Raw genomic sequence first — 23,599 nt, forward strand, 5'->3', positions numbered from 1 at the left:
TATTGATTTACATGCAAGTGCACATCTCTGTGTACATATGCCATGTAAATGCAGGTGCCTGGAAAGGCCAGAAGAGGGTGGCAGATCCCTGGAACTGGAATTACAGGTTGTTATAAGCCACCCGATGAGTGCTGGGAACTGAACTCAGGCCCTCTGCAAGTGTAACAAGCACTTCGAACTGCTGAGCCACCTCTCCAGCTCTGGGAATATAACTTTTTCAAGCGGGGAACACAGCAGGACAGAGTCCATGTGAAGCAAGACCTCTGAGGAGAAAAGTCTAAGTTTTTAAGACATTCAGATCAATCATAGTTTAAACACAAGCCTTGGTAAGGAGGCAGTGGAAGATATGAGATTTTCCCAATTTCATCATTTCTTAGGTATGACGCTGAGGTTCCCCAGGGGGCTCCAATCACAACAGGGACCTGGCTGAGTTTTCCTCACTCAACACCAGCGAAGTTTCCGACATTAACATAGGTTTCTATTTACAGGCGGGTGACGTGACTCTCCACCAGCTCTGGAATGAGTGCAGGACACACGAACTCACCGCTGTCCTTAGCATCCGAGAGACTGTTTCTGAGGGCTTACGTCACTGTGATGTGTACACTAAGTGGAAGAACCAGAATCAAAGCTTTTGACTTCTACTCCATATCTAGTAAACTCTCAGCAAACCAAGGGATCACCTCAGGCGAGGGAGTGAGAGTGCGTGCATGTGCGTGTGTCTTCGTGTGTGTGTGTGTGTGTGTGTGTGTGTGTGTGTGTGTGTGTGTGTGATATGGTCTTGTTTTGTAGCTCAAGTTGACCCCAAGTTCAGGATCCTTCTGCCTTAGATATTTTAATTTACCTTTTTCATTTCATCTTCAAATGCCTTTTCCAAATATTTGTATCTCCTGATGAGTTTATTGAAGACCTAAACATAAAACAGAATAATTGAATTATGCAAATAACCTTAAAGGCCACAGAAAAAAGGGAGGAAGTTTATCCTATCCACTGCCATAGGTCTGCAATGATAAGAAGATAAACGTTCTCAGACACGGGAACTATAAGCATGTCAAAGGAGGTACCATGACTCCAGGAAAAACAGGATCAAATATACACATAGGATAAAACAAACTCAAAAATGGAAACAGGCTGGAGAAGTGGATCCAAGGTTAAGAACGCTTGCTACTCTTTCAGAGGACTGAGTTCAATTCCCAGCATCCACGTCGGGAGACTTAAAAGTCCTGTAACTCCAGCACTAGGGGGACAGAATGCTTCTGGCTTTGGAGGACACCTGCACTTATGCACATATCCTTACACAAAAACATTAAAAAAATATAGACTATTGAATACCCAGGGTCCGGGGATAATGCTATGTCTGGCGTGGGATATCTGAGGGAAAAAAAAAAATCTACATACACTATGCTCTTACATCTGTCAACGTTATTCCTCTAGGACAAAATTCTATCAATACAGCTACAGCTCTATCAGGCATTCAGGGCAGGAATTAATTAACTCTAGACATACCAAGCTCTTTATCTGTCTTCTTTATTATTTCTCTGGGATGAAATCCTGTCTCCATAGCTTCAATTCTGTCCAGTTCCCTCTCACAGTCCTGCTAACGACTAAGTTCTTATGCTTCGGGCCTCTTCTTCATCCTGTTTCCTCATTTTCCATCTCTACTACTGTCTACTCCTGGCTCTAGAGTTCTGCCTACCATCTACATTACCTGTGTTCTCTTCTCCCTGGTCATGCCCTTCTGTCCTTTCTTTCCCTGGTACAGGGCTTTCTCTGCCTCCTCGGGAATGTTGCTCTACCTTCCACCTTGATATGTAAAAACCTCTTTTGTTCTCAGTCAGTTGCCCTGGACAGCCACTAGGCCTCAAGGCGAGGAGATGGTCCGAGCTTCATTAGCACAAGAAACAAAGCTATTCTTCTCCCTTCCCCTTGTCTCTGCTTATCCAAGTACTGGCTCCAGCAGGGAGGTTAGTTACCTAGAAGTTCAGCAGGCCTGAGGAGCTGAACTGTTTACCAATTGGTCTTTCATAGCAGAGGACAGCTGAAATATTAAAGCCTGGATGACACCAAATATTCATAGTAAATGGCTTGCCTTTTGACAGACCCTTGGCCGGTCAAAGTATAGCTTTCATACACAGCTGAATCTCTATAATATATTTTTGTGGCTCAACACAATAGAAACAAGTAGAGAAACAATAAATAAATGTTGATGAAAATAAAATAGTTTTAATCTTTAATCCAGATGCAGAGGCTGAGAGAAATCAGACTTAGAAATTATGATCCTTCCAGCTGTGGTGGTCCAAGAGGCAGGAGTTTGATATGAGACCCAGCCCTGAAACCCCAATATGCTGAGCTTGGGAACCGGGTATTCCTATGCCTTCTCAGAGTAGTTACGCCTCTTCTATACACAGGAAAAGACATCTGGAGGGCAGCCCAGCGTCCGACCTTGTCTGTTGTTCCATATAAAACCATTTCTCTTCCCCCCATGTTGGTAAGGAGGCTGTGTATGCTATGCCAATGCATTCTCCCCACTGAGCCACACTGCCAGCCCACAGCCAGCTTTTGAAGAGTCCATATGGAATCAGAATAGGAAAAACAGGCCTGGCTAGCTGCAATGGCAGCTGTTCACTCTCAGACCTTTCACCCCTTACTTTTTGCCAAGCTAATACGGGCAAACTGACCCTCCATAATTTTATTTACTATTCCCCTAAGAACCAGTGGGTATGAACATACTCGCATACATTTAACAGGGACTTGTTTCTTCTCCCTTGAAGTGTCCACACAGACCCTCTCCTAGAAAGGATGCGTATCCCACCTTATCACTGACGTACGAATCTCTTATAGGTTCTATGCTATACTAGTATCTTTTTACCTCTCATTGATTTTTGAGATTGCATCTACCGAAGCCTCAGCTGGCCTTCCGCTCACTGTGTAGCTGAGGATGACTGAATTCCTGTCCTCAGCATGCTGGGCTCACACGCAGGCATCACCACGTCCAGTTTATTCAGTGCTGGGGGATCGAACCTGGGCTTTGTGCATGCTGGAAAAATGCTCTACCAGCCCCTTTTTACTCTACGATTTTTTAAAAAATTAATTTATTTTATTTTTGTGTATTGGTGTTTTGCCTCTATGTATGTCTATGCACCATGTGCATGCCTGGTGCCCTCCGAGGCCAGAAGAGGTGGTCTGATCCTCTGGGACTGGGGATCCTCAGTAAGCTGTCATATGGGGGCTGAGATTAAAACCCAGGTCTTTAAAAGAGCAGCCCATGGTCTTGACCACTGTGCTACCTCTAGCCCAGTGCATACTCTCAATAGCTACATTGTATGTAACCTACAACTGTAAGTCACAAGCATTTCAATTGCGTTTTACATTAATTTCCCTCCTTGGCATTATTATAAGAAATACTGTGACGATGATAATCACTGTAGCTGCCATTTCATATATGCTCAAGCATGGCTGTAAGATGTCTTAAGACCAAGAAGTAAAATCAGTGGTCAAAGGGAATGTGCATCTGTAATATGACAAGAAAGAGCAAAACTGTTTTCTCCAAAAAAAAAAGGATGAATTTACATTGTGTAGGGCACTGAAAACTGTGCAGGGCACCCGAAGACTTGTAGGTGAGGGGCAAAGGTCAGTGCTTTCTAGGAATGCAACTGTGTGGTTTTTCACACACTTAAGAGTTATCTCGCACTGTTGGAGATTGTTCTCCCTCCATTTCTGCTCAGGTGCCTCAGTCCCAACACACAGCACACCCCCTGGCAGAGCCACACTCTACCTGAGCGTAGTTTCGGATGGTTTCATGATCTTCCTTTGCTGAGAACACACAGTGGTTGGTCATCTTGGTCTTGTCACCATCGTCTATGCGTGTTCCTCCAGGGGCTGAAAGACAAGTTATCGCGGTTAGGATGACGCTGCAGGACAAGGCCGAAGCGGGAGGACAGCATCAAGGAAAACAGAGAACAGACGTAAAAACAGGTCACAGTGAATCTCATAGGATGCACACGTCCAAGTAAAGATGCATGTTTCCAATACAATCCAAATACGTTGTTCCCCATCATACATTGACCACACCTGTTCCATGTCCTTGCCTTCACCAGACCCTATCATTAAAAACCTAGTTCTTTCCGAAGTGGGTACTTAACCATGAAAATCGAACCTCAGTGAACTGAATTCCATTATTCTCAATGCACCTTCTGATAATTCATACATTGGGCCATGGTTTTTTCAGGACCACTAAATGCCTTGCTGGACCTTGTTCACCTAACTGTGGGGTTGCACAGATTCAGCTGTGGTTTTTTTTTTTTTTTTAGCTTTATTTTTTTAAATTACTTATATATGCATGTCATTGCACGGAGGAGTGCTGATGACTGGAGCCTAGAAGAGGACGTCAGATTCCCTGAAGTTGCAGTTACAGGAGGTTGTACATAGAGGTGCAGGGAACCAAACTTGGGTCTTCTACAACAGCAGTATGTGCTCCGATTCACTGAGTCATCTCTTAGCAAAGGGTCCAACTCTTACCGATGGCGCGTCTGGTGGGAGTGGGTCATCAGTACAAACTGCGGTGTCAACCATAGGAACCAAGTCGTCTGGACCTTTTTGGCCTTTACTGGTTTCTCAAACCATTTCCTCTTTCACCAACACAATTTCCCATATGTGGCTAACAGTCTGTACTGACTCCTTGAACAGCTGCACTGGCTAGAACAGTATTTTAATTCTCTTACTTGCTTTGCTAGTAGACTAAATGGACTGGAACAGCAGAGTGCCTTTTTATTAGAGCTCAATTTTCCATGTTCCCGTAAGTTCCAACAATGGCTGCTATAAGCACTGATTGTTTACAAGGACAGAGACAGAGCATTCCTGTTTTTCAGTTCTTTCACTGCAGTCAGGCTGGGTTTGAGTGCCATGTTAGAGATACCTGTCCTACATCTAACAAGCATTTGAAGCATAGAATTTTACACTAGCTATTGGACTGTGCACCATCGGTACAGCAGTGAAGAGACCAATGTTGTTGTCTACTTATCAGTCACTTCTTAAATTTATTTGCATAATTTAGCTTTAATTTAATTTGTGATTTCAGACATTGGGTAAAAAAATGCCACATATAGGCACTTTTGTTACTGGATGTAAGAAATGAGAATTTCTTAGCTTACAGACTCTTCCATGGGGCTTTAGACCTCAGCAAATAGTTTGCAAGTAAATTAGTTTTTGAGAAGTCAGCTCCTGCAGGAATCTATTTTCCTTAAGTCATCTTATGCACCCAATTTAATTAGCCCCTTTTAATGAACACCTGAAACAAAATTATATTAAGATGATAATCTTCTCAAACCTCTGGACTAATTGTTCCTTCATGGTAAAGATTGCAAAACCAGAAAGTCTGACTTTGAGACTGCAGATTTCTCCCTGGGGGAAGTACGGGTTTAGGAATGCATTTGCTCACACAACAGACTCACTTGTCATATGCTGATTGATAGCTTGCATTTCAAATGGCTTCTCATTATATTAGAAGCAAGAGTTAATTGTCACTTCCGGGTTTAGGAACACCGCTACTTTTCGAGACAGCGGTAATAAAAGAAAATGTATCCCTTGTGGCTACTTTTTCTTAACATAGAGGTAAAAGAAGAATATTCTTTGATGAAAGACCAAGAACAGTAGGAAAACCTTGTGATATGAAGGAAATTCCTACACAACTGGTCATTTGACAAAGGGTTCAGTTAAAGGAAGGGGCTTGTCTTAGTTCATCTTAAATCTGGACTCAGGCATCTGGGTTGTATAAAATGGGCTAAGCTGTGCCTATCATATATACGAATAGCCTGTTGTACATACTGACTGTGTGAAGGATGAAGCCTGGGCTGCAGAGCTAAACTGGCTATTGATTGTAAGCAAGCCCTCAAAAAGATCAATGCATAGTGTGCAGATACTTGAACACATTTATGGGGCAGGGGAAAAGACTGGAAGAGTGGTAGGAAGGGATCCCTAGCGGTTTTCTAAGAGGGGAAGGAAAGAAAAAGCCCAATGCAGACAGAAGGATTAAGAGTGCTGCCTGGAGGTCACTGGGAACCTAAAACACAACAATGCAGTTCCGAGAACTTGACCTGTCTATGGGAACGAGCCGCCCGCATGCGCAGTCCCAATAACAACGCTCCCCGGGACTGACCAGTGCGGCGATGGGTGTCACGCTTGCTGAGCACCAGTGGATTCTAAGTCATGTTAGAAAATGCTCTATTTCACTATTAAAGTATCCACTCTTAGTTTGTTTGACAAAGATCTAAAAAAGATAGGCATAGGAAAAGATTCATGATTTATGGCAAATGTTAACAAAAATGTTTCCTTCGACTGCTAGATCTGACTATCTCTCCAACCTTTATTACCGTGGCTGGTGCTTTGCTAACTACAGAACCTGCCGGGACGTGTCCACAAACATTGGAACTCAATATTCTTTAACATCACTGGGCTATAACTCTTAAAATCACCCCAAATGTAACACTCATGGAGGCGAAAGGCAGAATATACTGCTTAGCAAACACAAATTAACATGCGTAGTACCACATGCATATAATATTACTCAGTTCTCAAAAATGTGAGGTGAGAGGAGAGAGTTAACCAAAATATTATCAATGGCTGTTTCTGGGTATTGGGATTTAACACACTATATAGAGTTTTCTTGATGGTGGTGTTTCTGTGGTGATGAGTGATTTGTATAAATGGTAACACAAAATTAATTCAGTATTCAGTGAAAAGTCAGCAATATAGATAAGGCCTGGTGTCGTATGGGACCACATTTCATATCAGAACATGCGACCAGGGACTCAGAAAGGGCTCTGGCTCAAAAAGGAGGAATGTATTCACCTTGTCTCAAGGCAGATTGGCTTAGCCAGTGTTTCCTTGAAAGCAGGGATGACATCTGGGACAGGCACTTTCCATTATATCACCCGTCTCATCAGAGCAGCCAGCACACGTTGGCACCACTTCCAAGTGTTTGTAACAATCGAAATACTCCCACAGATGTGCAAATCTCTTTCTCTTAAAAACAAACTCATTTTTGTTTTATTTTATATGCACAGGTGTTTTGCCTGCTCCTATCTAACTAAGTGAGCCACATGTGCGCAACACCAGGCTGGAGAGGACACTGGATCTCATGGAACTGGAGTTACAGACGGTTGTGTGCCACCTTGTGGGTGCTGGGAATCACACCTGGGTCCTTTAGAAGAGCAGCCAATGGTCTTTAACTGATGAGTCATCTCCAGCCCCCAAATATCTCTCAGATAACTGAAAATCAGGAAAAGTGACTGCTTCTAATGACATACAGCTTCCTGGAAATCAATAGTAAGAACTAAGATCTAAAGGAGTTGGGGAGATAACTCAGTTGTTATAAGGACCAGAATTTAGATTCCCAAAACCTATACAAAATGCTCAGTGGGTGAACATGGGATTCCCTAGAGCAACCAGGCTAGCTGGAGTTGCCATGTTAGCAAGCTTTGGGTTTGACTGAGATCTTGTCTCATTGAGTAAGATGGAAGAGCTATAAAGGATGATCCTTACATCAACCTTAGCACATGGAGGAAAAAAGGAAAGCTGCCATTTGATATCTGGGGTCACCAAGTATGCAGGAAGGATCTAGAAGACATATCCAAACACACGAAGCCAAGCCTGCCATAGACACTGTGGGTTAGGGACACAGGAAGCAATGGGCTTTTGGTTGTAGAAACTCAGTCCTACGCTCCATGAGCCAGTGATCAGTCAGACCTACATTAATCCCACTTGGAATTATAATCTAGGTAAAAATTGTAGATTTTCACCAAATGTGATGAATGTTAAGTTTCCAAGGACTCTATCCTAAGAGGAAGCATGATAACGGAATTGAGATACATACACACTGTAAGAAAATGCTAATGAGCTCACCAAGCATGCTGCCAGCCACCAGGATATCGAAGAGTGTGTCTGCATAGCGACGATAATCTAATCGCGAGCCAGTAGAATCCAGAAATTTGGCTACAGCTTCAAGGTCATCACCAGCTTCATTAAGCCCCTGGACAAGCGTATCCCTGAAGACTGTGGGTTCGAATTTCTCTTTTTCATCTGAAATAAATAAAATAAATAAATAGGATTCTCTCTGTGTGTGTCCATGTAGTACTGAAAGAAATTGGCCATGTGGATTTACATGTTCTAAAACCCCTTGTTCAAACATCTATTCTAACAAATTGATTATGTACCTAACATATAACATTAATGACTGTTCATTTATGTCATTTGTATCCCAGGATAATATATGCAATCTATTAAGTCTAACCATGGGAGAAAAAAATTATAGCTACTAAAACTTAATTAGTTTGCCTGAGATAAAGAAACGAAGCAGAGAATCACCAAAGACTGTAGAAGATGAAAATGAACAAGACTGAGGTGGAGGAAATAAAAAAGTGTCTCTTTTTCATGATAAAAGACTCCAGAGCACATGAACGCTGACTATGATGAGCTGGATGTGTGATGTACGGCTCCAGGGCAGGTACTGTTTTCTGTCCTTACCTCTTGACATTTAGTGTTGAGGATCACAAACTTCCTTTTTGTATGTGCATGGATGTTCTATCTATTCATATTTTACTAGAAACAAAAAACATACCATTTTGGAATACGTATTCAATAAATAAGAAAGTGAGATGCTGTTTTAGAGTCGTGCAGTCTTTGTAGTGGATTCTTCTAGCTAGTGTACTCTCCTGAAATACCACATCTCCTCTAGACTCTAGAAGACCACACTGTGAAATATGAAGAGCATTGAACAATGACTTAGTGTTATGGCTAGGCACATTTCTGACTGGGTAGATCATCTAAAGGGCTGCAGAGATTTAAGGAAAACCAGCCACTACATAGCTGCTGTTTCCAGCACACCGATGAGGCAGACACGGAATAACAGAAAGGCATCGGGAGCTAATGTGAACTGTGTCCATGAACACGGGGCTCCGCCAGGGAGTGGGGGGAGGGGCTGTGTGGAAGGTTGGTGCAGGAGAGAAAAGGGGAGAAGGGGGAGGCAGAGAGGAGTGTTCATGATAAATACCTCCTGAGTAACAGTGAGCGCTTGGAAAGGAAAATGACAGAGAAGTGGAGAACTCAACTGGAGAACTGAAAGAGAAAGCTGAAAACATCTGTTGTGAACAATCTAGAAAAATCTTAGTCAAAAGACAAGGCAGAGGGCCGAATACTCAAATACTGAAATAGTACAGTAAAGATAACAAGTCAATGGAAACTATTTTTTAAATTTTCAGAAAGTTTTATAGAATTGAAAAACACAGGTTTTCAGTTGACGGATGATGTGAACACACTACACTTAAACCGGACCCACACCAGGTGCATTCATTGTCACGAAACTTCGGAACACCAGACAGAAAGCAACCACCTGAAGTTTCTGGGGCAGGGAAAACCAAAACCAAGTCCGCATCGAGTATCCGGGAACAGAATCACACCAACTGTTCAACAAGTCACGAGCAATTCCGCTTCAGAAACCAGGATCTTCAAAAAAATTTGGCTAAAAACAATTTCCAGCCCAGAGTTTAGCCAAACTATTCTTCAAGGAAAAGCTTCTTCAAGAGCAAAGTGAGGCTGTACTGAGATCCATGGCCAGGCACCAGGCTGAGCTCCGGGAATTCAATTAATGAGAGAGGAGAGATACTGCAGGCGAGGGAGGTTGAGATCATGATGGGAGGATGTGCAGAGATGACCGGCCACACTAGTGGAAGCCCGTGAACTGTGGACTGGTGGCTGTGGAGCCCCCATGGGACTGGACTAGGCCCTGTGGACACAGAAGATGGTTGTTTGGCTCGAACTGTTTGGGGGGCACCCAGGCAGGGGGATTGGGATCTGTCCCTGGTGCATGGGCAGGCTTCTGGAATCCGGTGCCTGTGGTGTGACACCTTGCACAGCCTTGGTGCAGTGGGAAGGGGCTTGGACCTGCCTAGGCTCAGTGAGCTGGGCTCTGCTGACCCCCCACCATGGGAGACCTTGATTTGTGGGATGTGGGGATGCGGGGTGGCTTAGGAAAGAGGGCTGGGGGTGGGTGGGTGGGAGTAGGGAGGAGGGGGGATCTGTGGGTGGTATGTGGAGTGAGTAGAAAATTTCTTAATAAAGAAAAATGAAAAAAAAAAAGTGAGGCTGTATTGAAACATTCAACACCTCAAGAATGGGAAGTAACTATCGGCTGCATCATGAGACCCTACAAGGAAATAAAAAAATCCACGAGAAGGCAAAACACTGGTGTGGACAGTGGACAGCCCAGCTTCAAGGTGACAACTCAAAGTTGCTGCAATGTGACCAGGAGAACGCCTCAGTATGATACAGTGTGAGGGTGAATGGCACTTAGGAGGGCTGAGCTGGCGCACGCCTTTAATCCCAGCACTCAGGAGGCAGAGCCAAGCAGATGTCTGTGAGTTCGAGGTCAGCCTGGTTTATAGAGCGAGATCCAGGACAGGCACCAAAAACGACACAGAGAAACCCTGTCTGGAAAAAGAAGGCACTTAGGTACCATACTCCAACCTCCAAAAGGAGATCACCATGGAGGAGGGGGTGGGAAGAGCTTAGAGGCAGAGCTCGTGGGTGACGCCAAGAAACAATGACTTCTGGATACAGCAGGACAGATGTGTGTATGAACGCACAGTGGTTGTGACGTCGTGTTATAAGACCCTGAACGAGAAGCATGGGGAAGAGAGTTGGGCACAAAGTTCCACCCCTAGTTGATAAGTTTGTGTCAATTATTAGCTGCTGGGTGGGAGAGGAAGGGTCTCCCCTAAAATGTAGCCCCAATGAGTCTTCCAGAACGCGATGAAGAGGCCACACGTCCAAGAACACTCGGGCAGCACAAGCCGGCCCTGGTGGGTTAATAAACAGACACAGAGGTTGTGTGGGAAGGGAGGGGGCAGATCTGGGAAGGTCTGGGGGAGGGAGACAGGTGACTAGGATCAAAGTAAACCGTATGGAATTCTTAAAGAACTAATAAAAAAAGTGAGACGCATCAATGACACAAGAATTCCTTCAACGTCCTATCATTGCTATCAATTCCTTTATATAATGGAGGAAAAGTTAGGGTTGCCTGGTTTTAATCCATAGAAAATGAAGCACAAATAAGAAATGACTAAATTCATTCAGCCAAAGGATCACAATGATACTGTAAGAAAGAGTGCACCTTAAAGATCATGTCCGTTCACAGGAGAGGGAGGGACAGGAGGTGTGCGGGGGAGTGAGGACTGTCAGAGGGAGATGAACCCTCCTGTTTTCATAGTAGGAGGTGAACATTTAATACTGCTGAGAGGGAGGGAGAGGGAGAGGGAGAGGGAGAGGGGGAGAGAGAGAGAGAGAGAGAGAGAGAGAGAGAGAGAGAGAGAGAGAGAGAGAGAGAAAGGTGATCTGGCTTCACGAATGTGAAAATCAAAGCATCCATTAAGAGTCAAAGGACCTGCTGCTGTAACTACATCTCATAGAGCCATTTGCTTAAATTACATGCTTACATAATTTTGATATCAGTAAAACTTCTAGCTTGCACAGAATGGCTACTTGTAGTTGTCTCATGTGAGAATGGGATAAGTAGTTAACGTCACTTATACCAACACCAGAACCACAGTACTAGTCAGAGTCATGAGGGGAGGACGCCATAAAGACATATATGAATTAATAGCAACAGTGTTCGCTATAAAACAAGAGATAAAAGACCCTTTGATGCTGTAACAAAAACATTATGTAGCCACCAACATGCAAATGGAGCAATAGAAAAAATATAATTAGAGTCTTGTTGTGTAGAGGGGGAGGGGGATGATTAAAATTCTAGAGGAACAAAGTACATAGGCTGCAGGCAGAGTACTCATAGCTCTGAGCCAGAGGAACCCACGGGAAAGTGGAGCAGACGCTACCTTTACTCAGCATCTAACCACAGAGAAGTTCTCCTTGCACTTAGGAGGCAGACATTTCCTTCCTCATAATATGAAAAACAGGGAATATATAAAAAGACCACGGGCCATTTATTAAGCCTGTGACTGACTTCACCTGAACCATCCTCACAGCGATACTGTATGTGTGGTGTGTGTGTGTGTGTGTGTGTGTGTGGTATGATACTACAGCGTGCTTGGACTGAGGTGGTTTCGATAATTTGGAAATTACAGACTGAGGCGCTGGGAAACACAAATGGTGGAAACACCCAGGCTGTGGCAAGAGTACACACAGAAAGGACTGTTTTTATGTAAGAGAACTTAACTTGTGTTTGAGCCAGACCTGGTGATGAACGCCTTTAATCTCAGCACTCAGGAGGCAGAGGCCGGCAGATCTCTGTGAGTTCAAGGCCAGCCTGGTCTATAGAGCAGGTTCTAGGGCAGCCAGTGCAAGACAGAAACCCTGTCTTGAAAAATAATAAAAACAAAAAACAAAAGCAAACAAACCCCCCCAATCAAAACAAACAAACACAAGAACAAAAACTTGTGTTTGTAAGAAGTCCTTTGTCTCTCAGTAAGTAATTTCCCACAGAAGCGCCAAGGGAAAGGCATGGAAAGAGACAGCCCAAGGCAGCTATGGCTGTTGCAGTGAGGGCAGTGGCCACCGTCACCTTGACGGAGCCCAGAGTCACCTGGGAGAACTTTGTCAAGCTCGTTTTCAGTGCTATCTTCTGCCAGTGAACTGGCGGGATAAATGGTGGCCACGCCTAGAGACCCCGAGTCATGGTGGCGTACACATGTCTTCTCTTTCAGGGTGAAGTCTCTCCTGCTCATTATCTGTCAGGAGCTGGGGATGCAGCTCTACGGGGCAGCCCTTGCCTCACGAGTGCGGTGTGCAAGGCCCTGGCCAGGCTCGACTCTGGGCACACGGGAGGAGGTTGAAAAGGAAAGGACACTCACACAGGTGTGGTGACTCGTGCTGCAGGACTCGAGCTCAGGAGGTTGAAACAGGAGGATTCAAAGACAGCTGGGGCTACATGCTGAGTTCTAGACTAGCCTGGGCTACATACAAGTGAAAACCTTCCCGAAAAACAAAACCAAACACACCGAAAAAAGGAGGAAGAGGCTGCTAACCAGGAAAAGGGCAACCACATTTGTATTTTCAGTAATTCTTCACTTCCTTCATCTTATTCCCAGAAATAGTGTCTACATTCAGTTTTAGCTGAACCATTTTTATATCCAAAGACAGAATTGTATAAAACCAATAGTAAAAATTATATATGACACATAACTCTGCAAAACTATATTGTGTGCACAATGTAACTACAAAGCTGACAATTCATAAAATTGGGCAAGATGAGATATGAAATCATGTTACAAATACCCTACACAGAGGACAGCAACACAGACTTTACTTAAGATTTTACTTAAATCTTACTGCTCTGCATCAGCCTACTGTTCGCCCACAGCAGGAAAGCGTGAAAAGTCCCATGTACACCAAGGGCCAGCATGGCACTAGATTTAACCTGACTTCAAATTTCTGGAACACTTCTCTCTTAACATTACTCTTTGTCATGAATATTTTCTCAAAAACCAAAACAGGAGACTGCAATATAAACAATGGTGTCAAAACAGTGAAGTTTGTAAAAAAAAAAAAACAAAAAAAAAACAAAAAACAAAAAAACAGCGAAGTTTATTTGATCAATTGTCTTCATTTTGTCCCCAAAGAGGCACAGCTCGGGTAGGATGTAAGAGCGACCCAACACGAAATAAAAGTCACCCAGTTCCAAGGCTGCACTGCCGAGTAAAGGCTATTCAGAGTTCAGTGTACCAGGAAGAGGAAGTAGGGAAATCATTCAGGCTCCCCTCAATCCTAAAATCTGATTAGCAAATTATGCACACACACACAACTTACCCCTTTTCCGGGTTTTGAACCGCTGGCCTGTTAGTACTGGCTTCTGATGCTTATTCATAAAATTACTGAAAAAAAGAGAACAAAGTTTGTGCTTTAAATCAGCAGTCACAATAAACCTATGTAGATAATAAACACATACTCACTTGAACCATGCATGGATATGGCTTCTAAATTACTAGATTAGCAAAATGGGAAAGTTTACCTAGAACCACTTTTGGCAAAGGTTGGGAAACAACCACCCGCATCGACTTTAACAGAAGTTAGACTTCATGCCATGCTTTAAGGAAGTATATGGTGAGTATCTGTAAATACTTACATGTATATCCTGCAGTCTAACAATTGCTTTATTAGTGGTATCCTTTATTTACATCCACATACCAAGGCAAACATACATGTATGTGAAAGATATAGTTGCAAAAAAAGCATGTGTCTAGCTAAGTGAATTACAATTTAACCACTACATGGAACATTATACAGACTTACAAGAGGATGAATTAGATCTAACTGTGCTACTTCTCAGGTTCTGACTACATCTCTATGACGTAATAATATCCAGTCTCCATTTCTTCCCATCACATACTGGGTTGTGACGTCACTGTTTTCTGCGTTTGCTCCAAAAGACAAGAGGGAGCCCAGTTCCTGAGGCCATGTGCCTGCCTCTTTCAGGATGGCTCTTCCAATTGTTGCTTATCTTCACACACATTCAAATATCTCCTCTGCAGAGGACTCCCCGACCACTTTCAGTGTTCTTCTCCTTCAGTCTTTAGTACCACTGGTTATTTTACAGTCACCTGACTGATGGTGGTCTGTTCTACCCTGAGTGTCCAACTTCAATGAGGTTAGGAAATGCCTAGGTTTTTACATTATTTCCTATCTTTTTTTCCCCTAAGATTTATTTTTTCATGTATATGAGTGCTCTCTTTTTAAAATTAATTTATTTTTATTTTATGTGCATTTGTGTTTGACTGCATGTATGTCTGTGTGAGGATGGCAGATCTCCTGGAACTGGAGTTACAGATGGTTGTGAGCTCCCATGTTGGTGCTGGGAATTGAACTTGGGTCCTCTGGAAGAGCAGCCAGTGCTCTTAACCACTGAGCCATCTCTCCAGCCCTCCTATCTTTTAACACCTAAAAACTAAGCAACAGATAAGCATTTAAATATGTAACCAGTAAGCAGCTGTGCTAACATGGAGCAATGTTTAATTGTTAATAGGAAAAAAAATTCCATCAAAGACTGTAAAGTATAACTTATCTACCTAAAAAGAGGGGAAATGTAGTCTGTGCTTTTTCTATGTAAGAAAAATTCAAGTACTGATATATAAAATTTGTTCTCCAAGACCTTTTAACAATTAATCTACTGCTGGCATGAATATACACCACACATAAAGATTGCTTAAATTAATTACAGAGGCCAAGTAAGATAGTATGTGCTACCCAAACAAGTTACTGCATTTATCTATTGTTTAAAAATTTTTAGTACTTCAAAAACATTTGTATAAACTGCGATTTGAAAATGTCTAGATTTCTTCAATTACACCATTAAATACCCAAGAAAATCTGCAGCGCTCAAGCAATTATTTATTATTTCCCAAAGTTTAAAAGAATCATTAGCAGTATGGAAAATCCTGATTCAATTTATAAAATAAATGTTCCTTCCCAGGGCTGGGTTGTTGCTGGATGGTAGGACACTTGCTGGCATGTGCTAGATCTAGTGTTCTATTCCTAGAACCACCAAAACAAAACAAAATTCCCCTTACCACCAAGAACTTCACATCGATTGTTATTAAGAAGTAAAACTAACTACCAATAAAGCAACAGATGCAAACAGGATTTATTTTACCACTGGAGATGAGTTTTTAACAACTTCCTATAGTGAAAGGAACGGCTTTGAGACACAAGGATGACGAGCCTGAAGAAGACTCTAGGAACAGTATAAATACTGAAACAATGCACATAGTTAGAGTGCTAGGATCCTCACACTGCCATCCCGTCTCATCGGATGGATGCTGGAAAAGTAGCACCCACACATGGATTGCTTACATTAACTGTGAAACTCATTCCGAAATCTCTCTGTCCATGTTGTTATTAGATTCACCCCAGATCTGCAATACTGAATTAGTGCAAAGTGGTAACACCTCTATCTCCCTCCACATTTCCATACTCCCCAGGACGACAAATGTCCAAATGTATTATCATTCAATGACCAAAAATCACCAAGAGTTTGAGTCTCATTAGGAAATTTGGGAACAAAAATAAAATATAAAATGTAGCCCTCTGTCAAAATGTTCTTATTTTGTAAATATTTGGGAATTTTCAGGTGTGAGCTTTCTCTAAAAGTTTTTTTTTTTTGAGCCAGAATACCAACTCAAAGAGTCCCCCAATTAATGCTGTCTTTGCACCCTATTCTCACCCCCCCATTGGAAAAGTGCCACAAAACACTTCATTTTAAAAGCTTTTGATTTTATATCAACTTTAGTTCTAAATGCTTAAGTTTTTCTTCATGCTTGGCTATGGGAGCTTATTGCCAACACCATCTATCCAGTCTATGTGGAGAATAACTGAGTAACACATAAGCATATATATGTATGCAAAGCAGATTCTGAAATAAACAAACCTGTTTCCCGCAGCCAGGTTGAAGGAAGACACTGATCCCCGAGAGTACCTCTAACTGAGCTGTTACTATTTGCAGCAGAGGCATACTTCCCTCTAATTTTAGCTCTTCATGCTACACTATAATCTGCTCCAGTGAGGGTCAGCCTTTATAAGGTCCTCACTGAGCTCTTTTGAAAATCCTGGCCTCAGAAAAGCCAGGGCACTTGAGATTAAAAAATGGGCCTAGCTCAAACCTAGGACAATGTCAAAGATACAGTGGCAAAGAATATCCAAGTATGACAATGTTGAAAGTACACATTTACTATTACTCTTTAGTATATTTACCACACTGCATTATAATCTGGAACCAAGTGACTAGACACAAGTACCATCATTCTGCTGTGGAATAATCCTCTTGTACACTGTAAAGATTTGTCACTCAAATTGGGTTAATAAAACGCTGATTGGCTAGAAGCCAGGTGAGAAGTATAGGCAGGGTGACCAATCTAAGAATCTGGGAAGAGGAAGGGCTGAGTCAGGGGTCACCAGCCAGACGCAGAGGAAGCAAGATGAGAATGCCTCACTGAGAAAAGGTACCAAGCCACGTGGCTAAACATAGGTAAGAATTATGGGTTAATTTAAGTGTAAGAGCTAGTCAGTAATAAGCCTGAGCTAATGGCCAAGCATTTATAAGTAATATTAGGCCTCCAACTCAATTATTTGAAAGTGGCTGCGGGACTGGGCAGAACAGAGAAACTCCATTTATATCATTCTTTGACCCCCACTGGAAAACCTGGCAGGTGTGATGGAAGCACACTTGTAATCCTACTAGTACTTTGGAGACCGAGACAGGGGGACTGCCAGTTTGATGCCAGTCTGGACTACACAGACCCAGTGTCAAATGAAATGACACACACATTGAGTCCAGCCATCCACAGATGATCTACAGGAAAAGGATCCTCCCCTATCTCTTTAAATGAGTGATAGTTTGTCTCAGTATTTGGAGGTTTGTGTACATGCTCTGGCTTTGTTCTTGTTTGGTCTGGCTTAGTTTATCTCTAAATTTTGGTTGCCTGCCTTCCATGACATGCACACCACTGCACGATGCTATCCGCTCATACCACTTCAACTTAGGAACACAGATACTCTAAAGCAGAGCTCACAACATTTCTTTTTTCTTCTGTAAAAGGGCAGAAAAATAGGCTCAGCTTTAAGGCCTTATCTCTATTCCAATTGCTATGGTCTGAAGAAACCATATGAAAATGAGTCCTGCAAGATGGCTCAGAGGGTAAATACCATTGTCTGCAAAGCTGATGGTGTGAGCTTGACTCCTGGAACCCAGTGAGGGGAAAGGAGAGGAGAGAAGCAACTCCATGACTCCATGAAGCTGTCCTCTGATCTCCACATACGTACAGTGGCACACATGTGCAATGAGGCTTTTTCTGTCCTGCCAGCCAGCTCCCAAATAATGACATGGAGACTTCTTACTAATTTATTAGAATTCATCCTATGGCTTAGTCTTGTTCCTAACTAGCTCTTGGAACTTAAACTAACCCATTTATATTAATTTGTGTTCTATCATGTGGTGTTACCTCTCTTCCATCTTGCACCTCCTGTTTCTTCTTTGTGTCTCCTAGTGTCTCCCATGTGCCTAGGTTACTCCTCCTCTTCCTTTCTCCCCCAAGAAATCCCACCTACCTCCTGCCTACCTACTGGCCATTCAGCTTTTTCTTACACCAATCACAGCAATACATCTTCATACAGTGTACAAATATGCCACAACATTTCCCCCTTTTTGTCTAAATAAAAAGGAAAGGTTTTAACTTTAATACAGTAAAATTATATACAATAAGAACAACTATCGCCGGGCGGTGGTGGCGCACGCCTTTAATCCCAGCACTTGGGAGGCAGAGGCAGGCAGATCTCTGTGAGTTCGAGGCCAGCCTGGACTACCAAGTGAGTCCCAGGAAAGGCGCAAAGCTACACAGAGAAACCCTGTCTCGAAAAACCAAAAAAAAAAAAAAAAAAAAAAAAAAAAAAAAGAATTACATTCACAATGTCTAGTCCATTTATATTTGTCAAATTTGGAGAAATTACTCTATTGTCTATCTTATCTTGATGAGTTTTATACTTAAACTTTTTCTATCATAACTTGTATTACCATCCTGAAATTGTCTTTTTAAACCTCAGAACATTTTTTTTAGATAAACAATTTAAGCTTTTATGTCTTTTAATCTTATACACTTTATATCTCTCTTGTGAATTTCTTTTCCAAATGTGGTAGCAAGGAAAACTATAATATCTCATCTTACTCCATCAGAGACTTGAGAAAACAGAAAGTGCAGAGCAAACAACTTCCAAAACTATAGAAATGACAGAGATAGCTGGCAGCCTGGACAGCCACCCAAGGTTCCTCTGCAGCGTTGGAGCATCCATCTTTGGCCTACAGGCCTACAATATCTGACAGACTTTTCTAGGAAGCAGGAATTTGAAAGACTCCTACCTTGTCTTAGCAAAGTTTGGTAGTTGCCTTACTTTTGTGTCCTGCTTGTCCAGTTTGCACAGCATGCTGTCAGCAGTCAAGGCAAGGGCAGCCCCTGGCTCATATGTCTAGCTTTGCCACATGAAAAGCAAACTCCATATGGAGGTTCTCTGATGCCCATCATCCTTTTTTGAAATAAACTGGTGCTGCCAGGAACAGACATGTCTCACTGTCATGAAAAGCCTTATGTTATTAAAACATTTTAAATTCCATATTCTGTAGGTCTCTGAAATGTTTGAAGACCATTTGTCTAAAATATACCTGTGTTTGACCTTGAAAACATACCCAACATGACTATAAATTTGAATGTAATAGGTGGCTAACTACTAACCTGCATTTCTTTATTATCCTAAACAGTACGTAATAATAGATTTCAAGGAGTAGAACTTTACATTACATTTTTAAATGAGCTGCATAGGTACAATATCTTAAACAAGAGTAGAAATATATATGCAGTATGTTCTAACAAAAATAACTTTAAATTTGCATCAATATAAAAAAAATCCATACCAATGTAAATTATTTGAGACTAATAGTTGCTTGCTGTGGGAAAATGCTTTTGTACACTGGTTTAGTAAAACGCTGATTGGTCAGTAACCAGGCAGGAAGTATAGGTGGAGCGAGCAGACGAGGAGAATTCTGGGAAGAGGAAGGCTGAGTAAGGAGTCGCCAGCCAGACACAGAGGAAGCAAGATGACAAGGCAGAACTGAAAAAAGGTACCAAGCCATGTGGCTAAACATAAATAAGAATTATGGGTTAACTTAAGTGTAAGAGTTAGTCAGTAAGACTGAGCCAATGGCTGAGCAGTTATAATATAAGTCTCTGTGTGTTTATTTGGGTCTGAGGGCTGCAGACCAGCCAGGACACAGAAACTTCCAGCTACAGTTGCTTTTTAGTCTAAAAGTGGATTCAATAATCGAAACCTTTTATCCTATCATTCCCATATCCCCCCTTTTTATTTTCAGAAATTATGTGTATATCTATGCCCATGAAAGTATGTACCCAGTAGCCAAAAGAGAATATTGGATCCCCTGAAGCTAGATTTATAGGCAGTTGTAAGCCAACCAACATGGGTGATGGGAACAATACTCAGGTTCTCTGCAAGAACAATATACACTATCTCCTGACCTATCTCTCCATCCCCAGAATTTCTAGTCAATATTTTTCCAATAAAGTATCTTAGAGAATCATTTTGCCCAATTTTCAAAGCATTATGCCAGTGGGCAAGAAAAACTTTGCAACAAAATACCATAAAGAAGTTTTTCTACTCAGTCAATACTATTTATAACTGTGGGGGGCAGGATTTCGGTCTTCAAAAATATAGGAGCACAACCTTACCTGCAAAGAAAGTGTTTCAAGAGGACCAACTCAGTAAAACAGTTTTCTAGGAGCACTTTGGGTTTGTTTGCAAGATTTAAAAATTATCTCATATTTTCTAATTGAATAAGATAATTTACCACTGAAAGAACTAAAAATTACCCATAATTATAAGTGATTCTCTTTCTCCAAACAGCTAACTGAAAGAAACATAAAATAATTAACATGTTCAATATAGAAAAACTTCTAGGTTGACATTATTGCAGTAGTTCTCTTAAAATTAAACTGATTTAAAAAGTTTAAATTACTAACATTAAAGTAACTAAATGCATGTGTATAATAACATGATATAATTTGTTGTATAGCATGCCAATGGACTCTAAGGTCCAGGAGGTTCTTAGTCCACTAAAGAAAAATTCAACAGCAGACACAAATGTCTCAGCTCACATTCAAAGATGGCGAGAGTGGGCGAACCCAAGACATGGTGGCCGCCAGAGATCTTAGGTTTCCTAATTTTATAGGACGTTTTTTACATATATTTGAGGTGAGTGTTGTAGTCACATTTCCCGTTTTCTCCTCCCCAAGTCACAGTAGACAGGATCTTCCTTCTGGGTTGTCTCTTCCTACAGTCCTTTTGAAAAGCCCACACGATGCCGCAGAACCACTGCTGAGGAGACTGTGATGAAACCAGGGTCTTTTGAAGATAGACTGTGTGCATGCATCATGGCTAGGAAACCCGCATAGAGCCTCAGCTCCTGGTGCAGGGGTTAGAACCCAGAAGCTGGCCACAGCCCTGTGGTTCCATAAAACTACCCATGACATCGTGCCCCAGTCCTTGTGGTGCCTGTTCAGAGGCTGTGGGTGGAAGTATGATGCTTTTAAGTGATGTATGGTAGCCATGAGGGTCCCCTCAATACCCTCCCCACCCCACTGGGAAAAAAAGTCTTGGAAATGGTGCATTCCAATCCACTGTGAAGTCAGATAATCAGCAGTCACATCTCCAAAATTTGGAAGAGAGGATTGAACATTTCTTTCGATGTTAAAGGGCTTGATTATAAAAGGAACCCAAGCTGGAATATTCCTTAAGGACAGCAGAAACAGAAACCTGACTGTGGGGGATCACTGTACAGGCCTCAGTACCAAGGGTTTGGTGCCAAATAAAACATTCTAGCTCCCTTCAAACAAACTCCTATTGTAAGTGTGTAGCCATGTGTAGGTATGAATGACTAAGACGGTTTCTGTGATATTTGTAAATATTGAAGGACCTCAATGTTAAAACTGGATGAGTAAAAACCAGTAGCACACAAGTGCAAACTTCTTCCTCAGATGAATTATGGGTACGAGGAAACTGACATCTGATTTCTGAAAATGAGCTAAAAGTTAGGACTCAAGAACAAATCCATCAGTCACATAGTATCTAGTTCCTAGATCTAGCCCCAGAATCGCCCAAGAACCAGTTAGTAAGGGATGTATACCCACTCCATTCTCCTCCAAGTTCATGGCCTCTTGTTCATTGTTACTGCATGCATATATGTATTTATATATCCATATGTACCTCTAAATATAATCCATTCAGTCCATACGATGTTACTTGTATGTATGTTTTCAGGACTAACCATTTGGCAATGGACAACCAATTGGTGTGTTTTTCCCTGGTGAGGGTGACCTTTCCCATTCCCAGCTGGACCATTGCCTATAATTCTTTGTGTAGGGTTGAGGCTTGTGGGCTTTTCGCCATCCACTTTGGCGTGTTTATTGGTGTCACTCTTTGTTCATGTTTGGTCAGTCATGTTGGTGAAACTTGAAGTTTTTTTATTAGTACCTCACCGTATGGTATGGCATCAGAAGGCACTGAAATTTGATAGGTGTTATACAGGGAGGTCATCAGGGTCCCAAGAAAGCCCCAGAACTTGGAAGCGTTGGCAGCAGTTTCTAGCCCAAACAATATACTAAGTCAGGAGGCCGACTTGGCTTGGCCCTCTCCTACCCCAAATAGGTGGTTTGAACTTCCACCTCTAGGGGAAAGCTTGATATTGTGCCTTTGCCTCTGCTTCTGTTTCAACAGAGGACAGGAAGCTCAGAAGGTTAGTATCCTCTAACAGATGTTTCTTTGGGGACACAGAGAACAGTTGCTCTGACCTGTCAAATTCGCAACTTTATTTACGGTGGGGTGGGGAGAGGGAATAGCCATTCAGTGCCCAGTGAACCTGTGGGCACACAGCACGGAGAAGAGGGGAAATGTCACAGCTGGAACCTTACAGTTGATCGGTCAGACAGGTCATGTGCAGAGAACAACTTACAGCGTGCCAGAATCAGTTCCGTCTTATCACCACATGGGTTCTAGGGATTGAGCGCACTCAAAGTCAGGCTGGGTGCCAGGCACCCTCACCCACTGAGCCGGCTGGCTGGCAGGGACTAAGTCTTTAATGCATGCTTTACATGTGGGCAAATCCATGAGTGTGGAAACCGGGGTCTACTCTGGCCCCTGTCACACCTATGGAACTCAGTTCTCATGAAGTCTGACCTGGAGAGAGCAAGTAAACCTGGCTTCTAGAGTTTCGTGGCCTGTCCTTTAGAGCTGGGCGGCTCTTCCACCTTTCCAGAACCCCGGGATCTAGGAAGAAGGTGTGTGATTAGCAACAGGAAGGCTACCACTTGTGTGAGTTGGCAGGTGACGGTGGGGGCCATTATCACTGTGGAACTACCTGGCAACCCAAACCCAGGGGCTGGGTGGTTGAACTCTTTACCTGGAGGGTCTTTCCTGTTCCAGTGGAAGCAACAGAAAGAATGGGGAGGGAACAGCCAGCTCCACCTCTCAGGACAGCCCAATCAGATGCCCCATCTTCCTCTACCACCCGGAGGTTACTGTGACCCCTTTCCTGCCTACAGACAAGACAGATTCCTGTCGCCCAGAGAGGCTCTTTGGGGCAGCTGGAGATGATGTCTGCTGGCAGAAGGAATCTTCTCTGGGCTCCAAGTTTATCTTCCTCTGCCCAGTCTCTATTATAAATGTGGTTGCCTCCAGTTATTGATCTAGGAGAACTTGGGGGTCCAAGAACCAACCTTTTCTGTTTTCCTGCCAGGTGTCACACGAAAGTTGTTTTTGTTGAAGAGATGCTCTCAAGAGGAAAGGCGGTGGGAACAGGGTGTTTCCCATATGTGAGAGATACGCAGAGAGCTAGTTAGGGCAATCTGAGATCTGGGTATACACCCAGGAGTGGACCAGCTGGGCCATCTGATAGCTGTGGTAATGCATCATGATGAAAATATTTTATATTCTAAGAAACTAGAAATTTTGGTGGAACTCACAGCCAGAGTTAATAATACACCGTAGG

General features: G+C 42.6%; 1 protein-coding gene across 2 annotated transcripts in view; it reads right to left on the reverse strand.

The window, feature by feature from the left end:
- Bzw2 (basic leucine zipper and W2 domains 2) overlaps positions 1-23,599 on the reverse strand; it is a 59,386-nt gene that overhangs the window by 22,648 nt on the left and 13,139 nt on the right. The window contains exons 1-5 of one of the 2 annotated variants that reach the window (XM_028878422.2): positions 16,427-16,521; positions 13,813-13,877; positions 7,897-8,073; positions 3,773-3,876; positions 842-907 (exon numbers count right to left, since the gene is read on the reverse strand). In XM_028878422.2, the coding sequence (XP_028734255.1) occupies positions 842-907; positions 3,773-3,876; positions 7,897-8,073; positions 13,813-13,870 (405 nt within the window). In that variant the 5' untranslated portion in view covers positions 13,871-13,877; positions 16,427-16,521. Of the gene's footprint in view, positions 1-841; positions 908-3,772; positions 3,877-7,896; positions 8,074-13,812; positions 13,878-16,426; positions 16,522-23,599 lie in introns of those variants that run through there. The other variant, XM_028878421.2, reaches the window with a different exon arrangement.

This window comes from Peromyscus leucopus, chromosome 14, assembly GCF_004664715.2.
Source record: "Peromyscus leucopus breed LL Stock chromosome 14, UCI_PerLeu_2.1, whole genome shotgun sequence".
Taxonomy (NCBI): Eukaryota; Metazoa; Chordata; class Mammalia; order Rodentia; family Cricetidae; genus Peromyscus; species Peromyscus leucopus.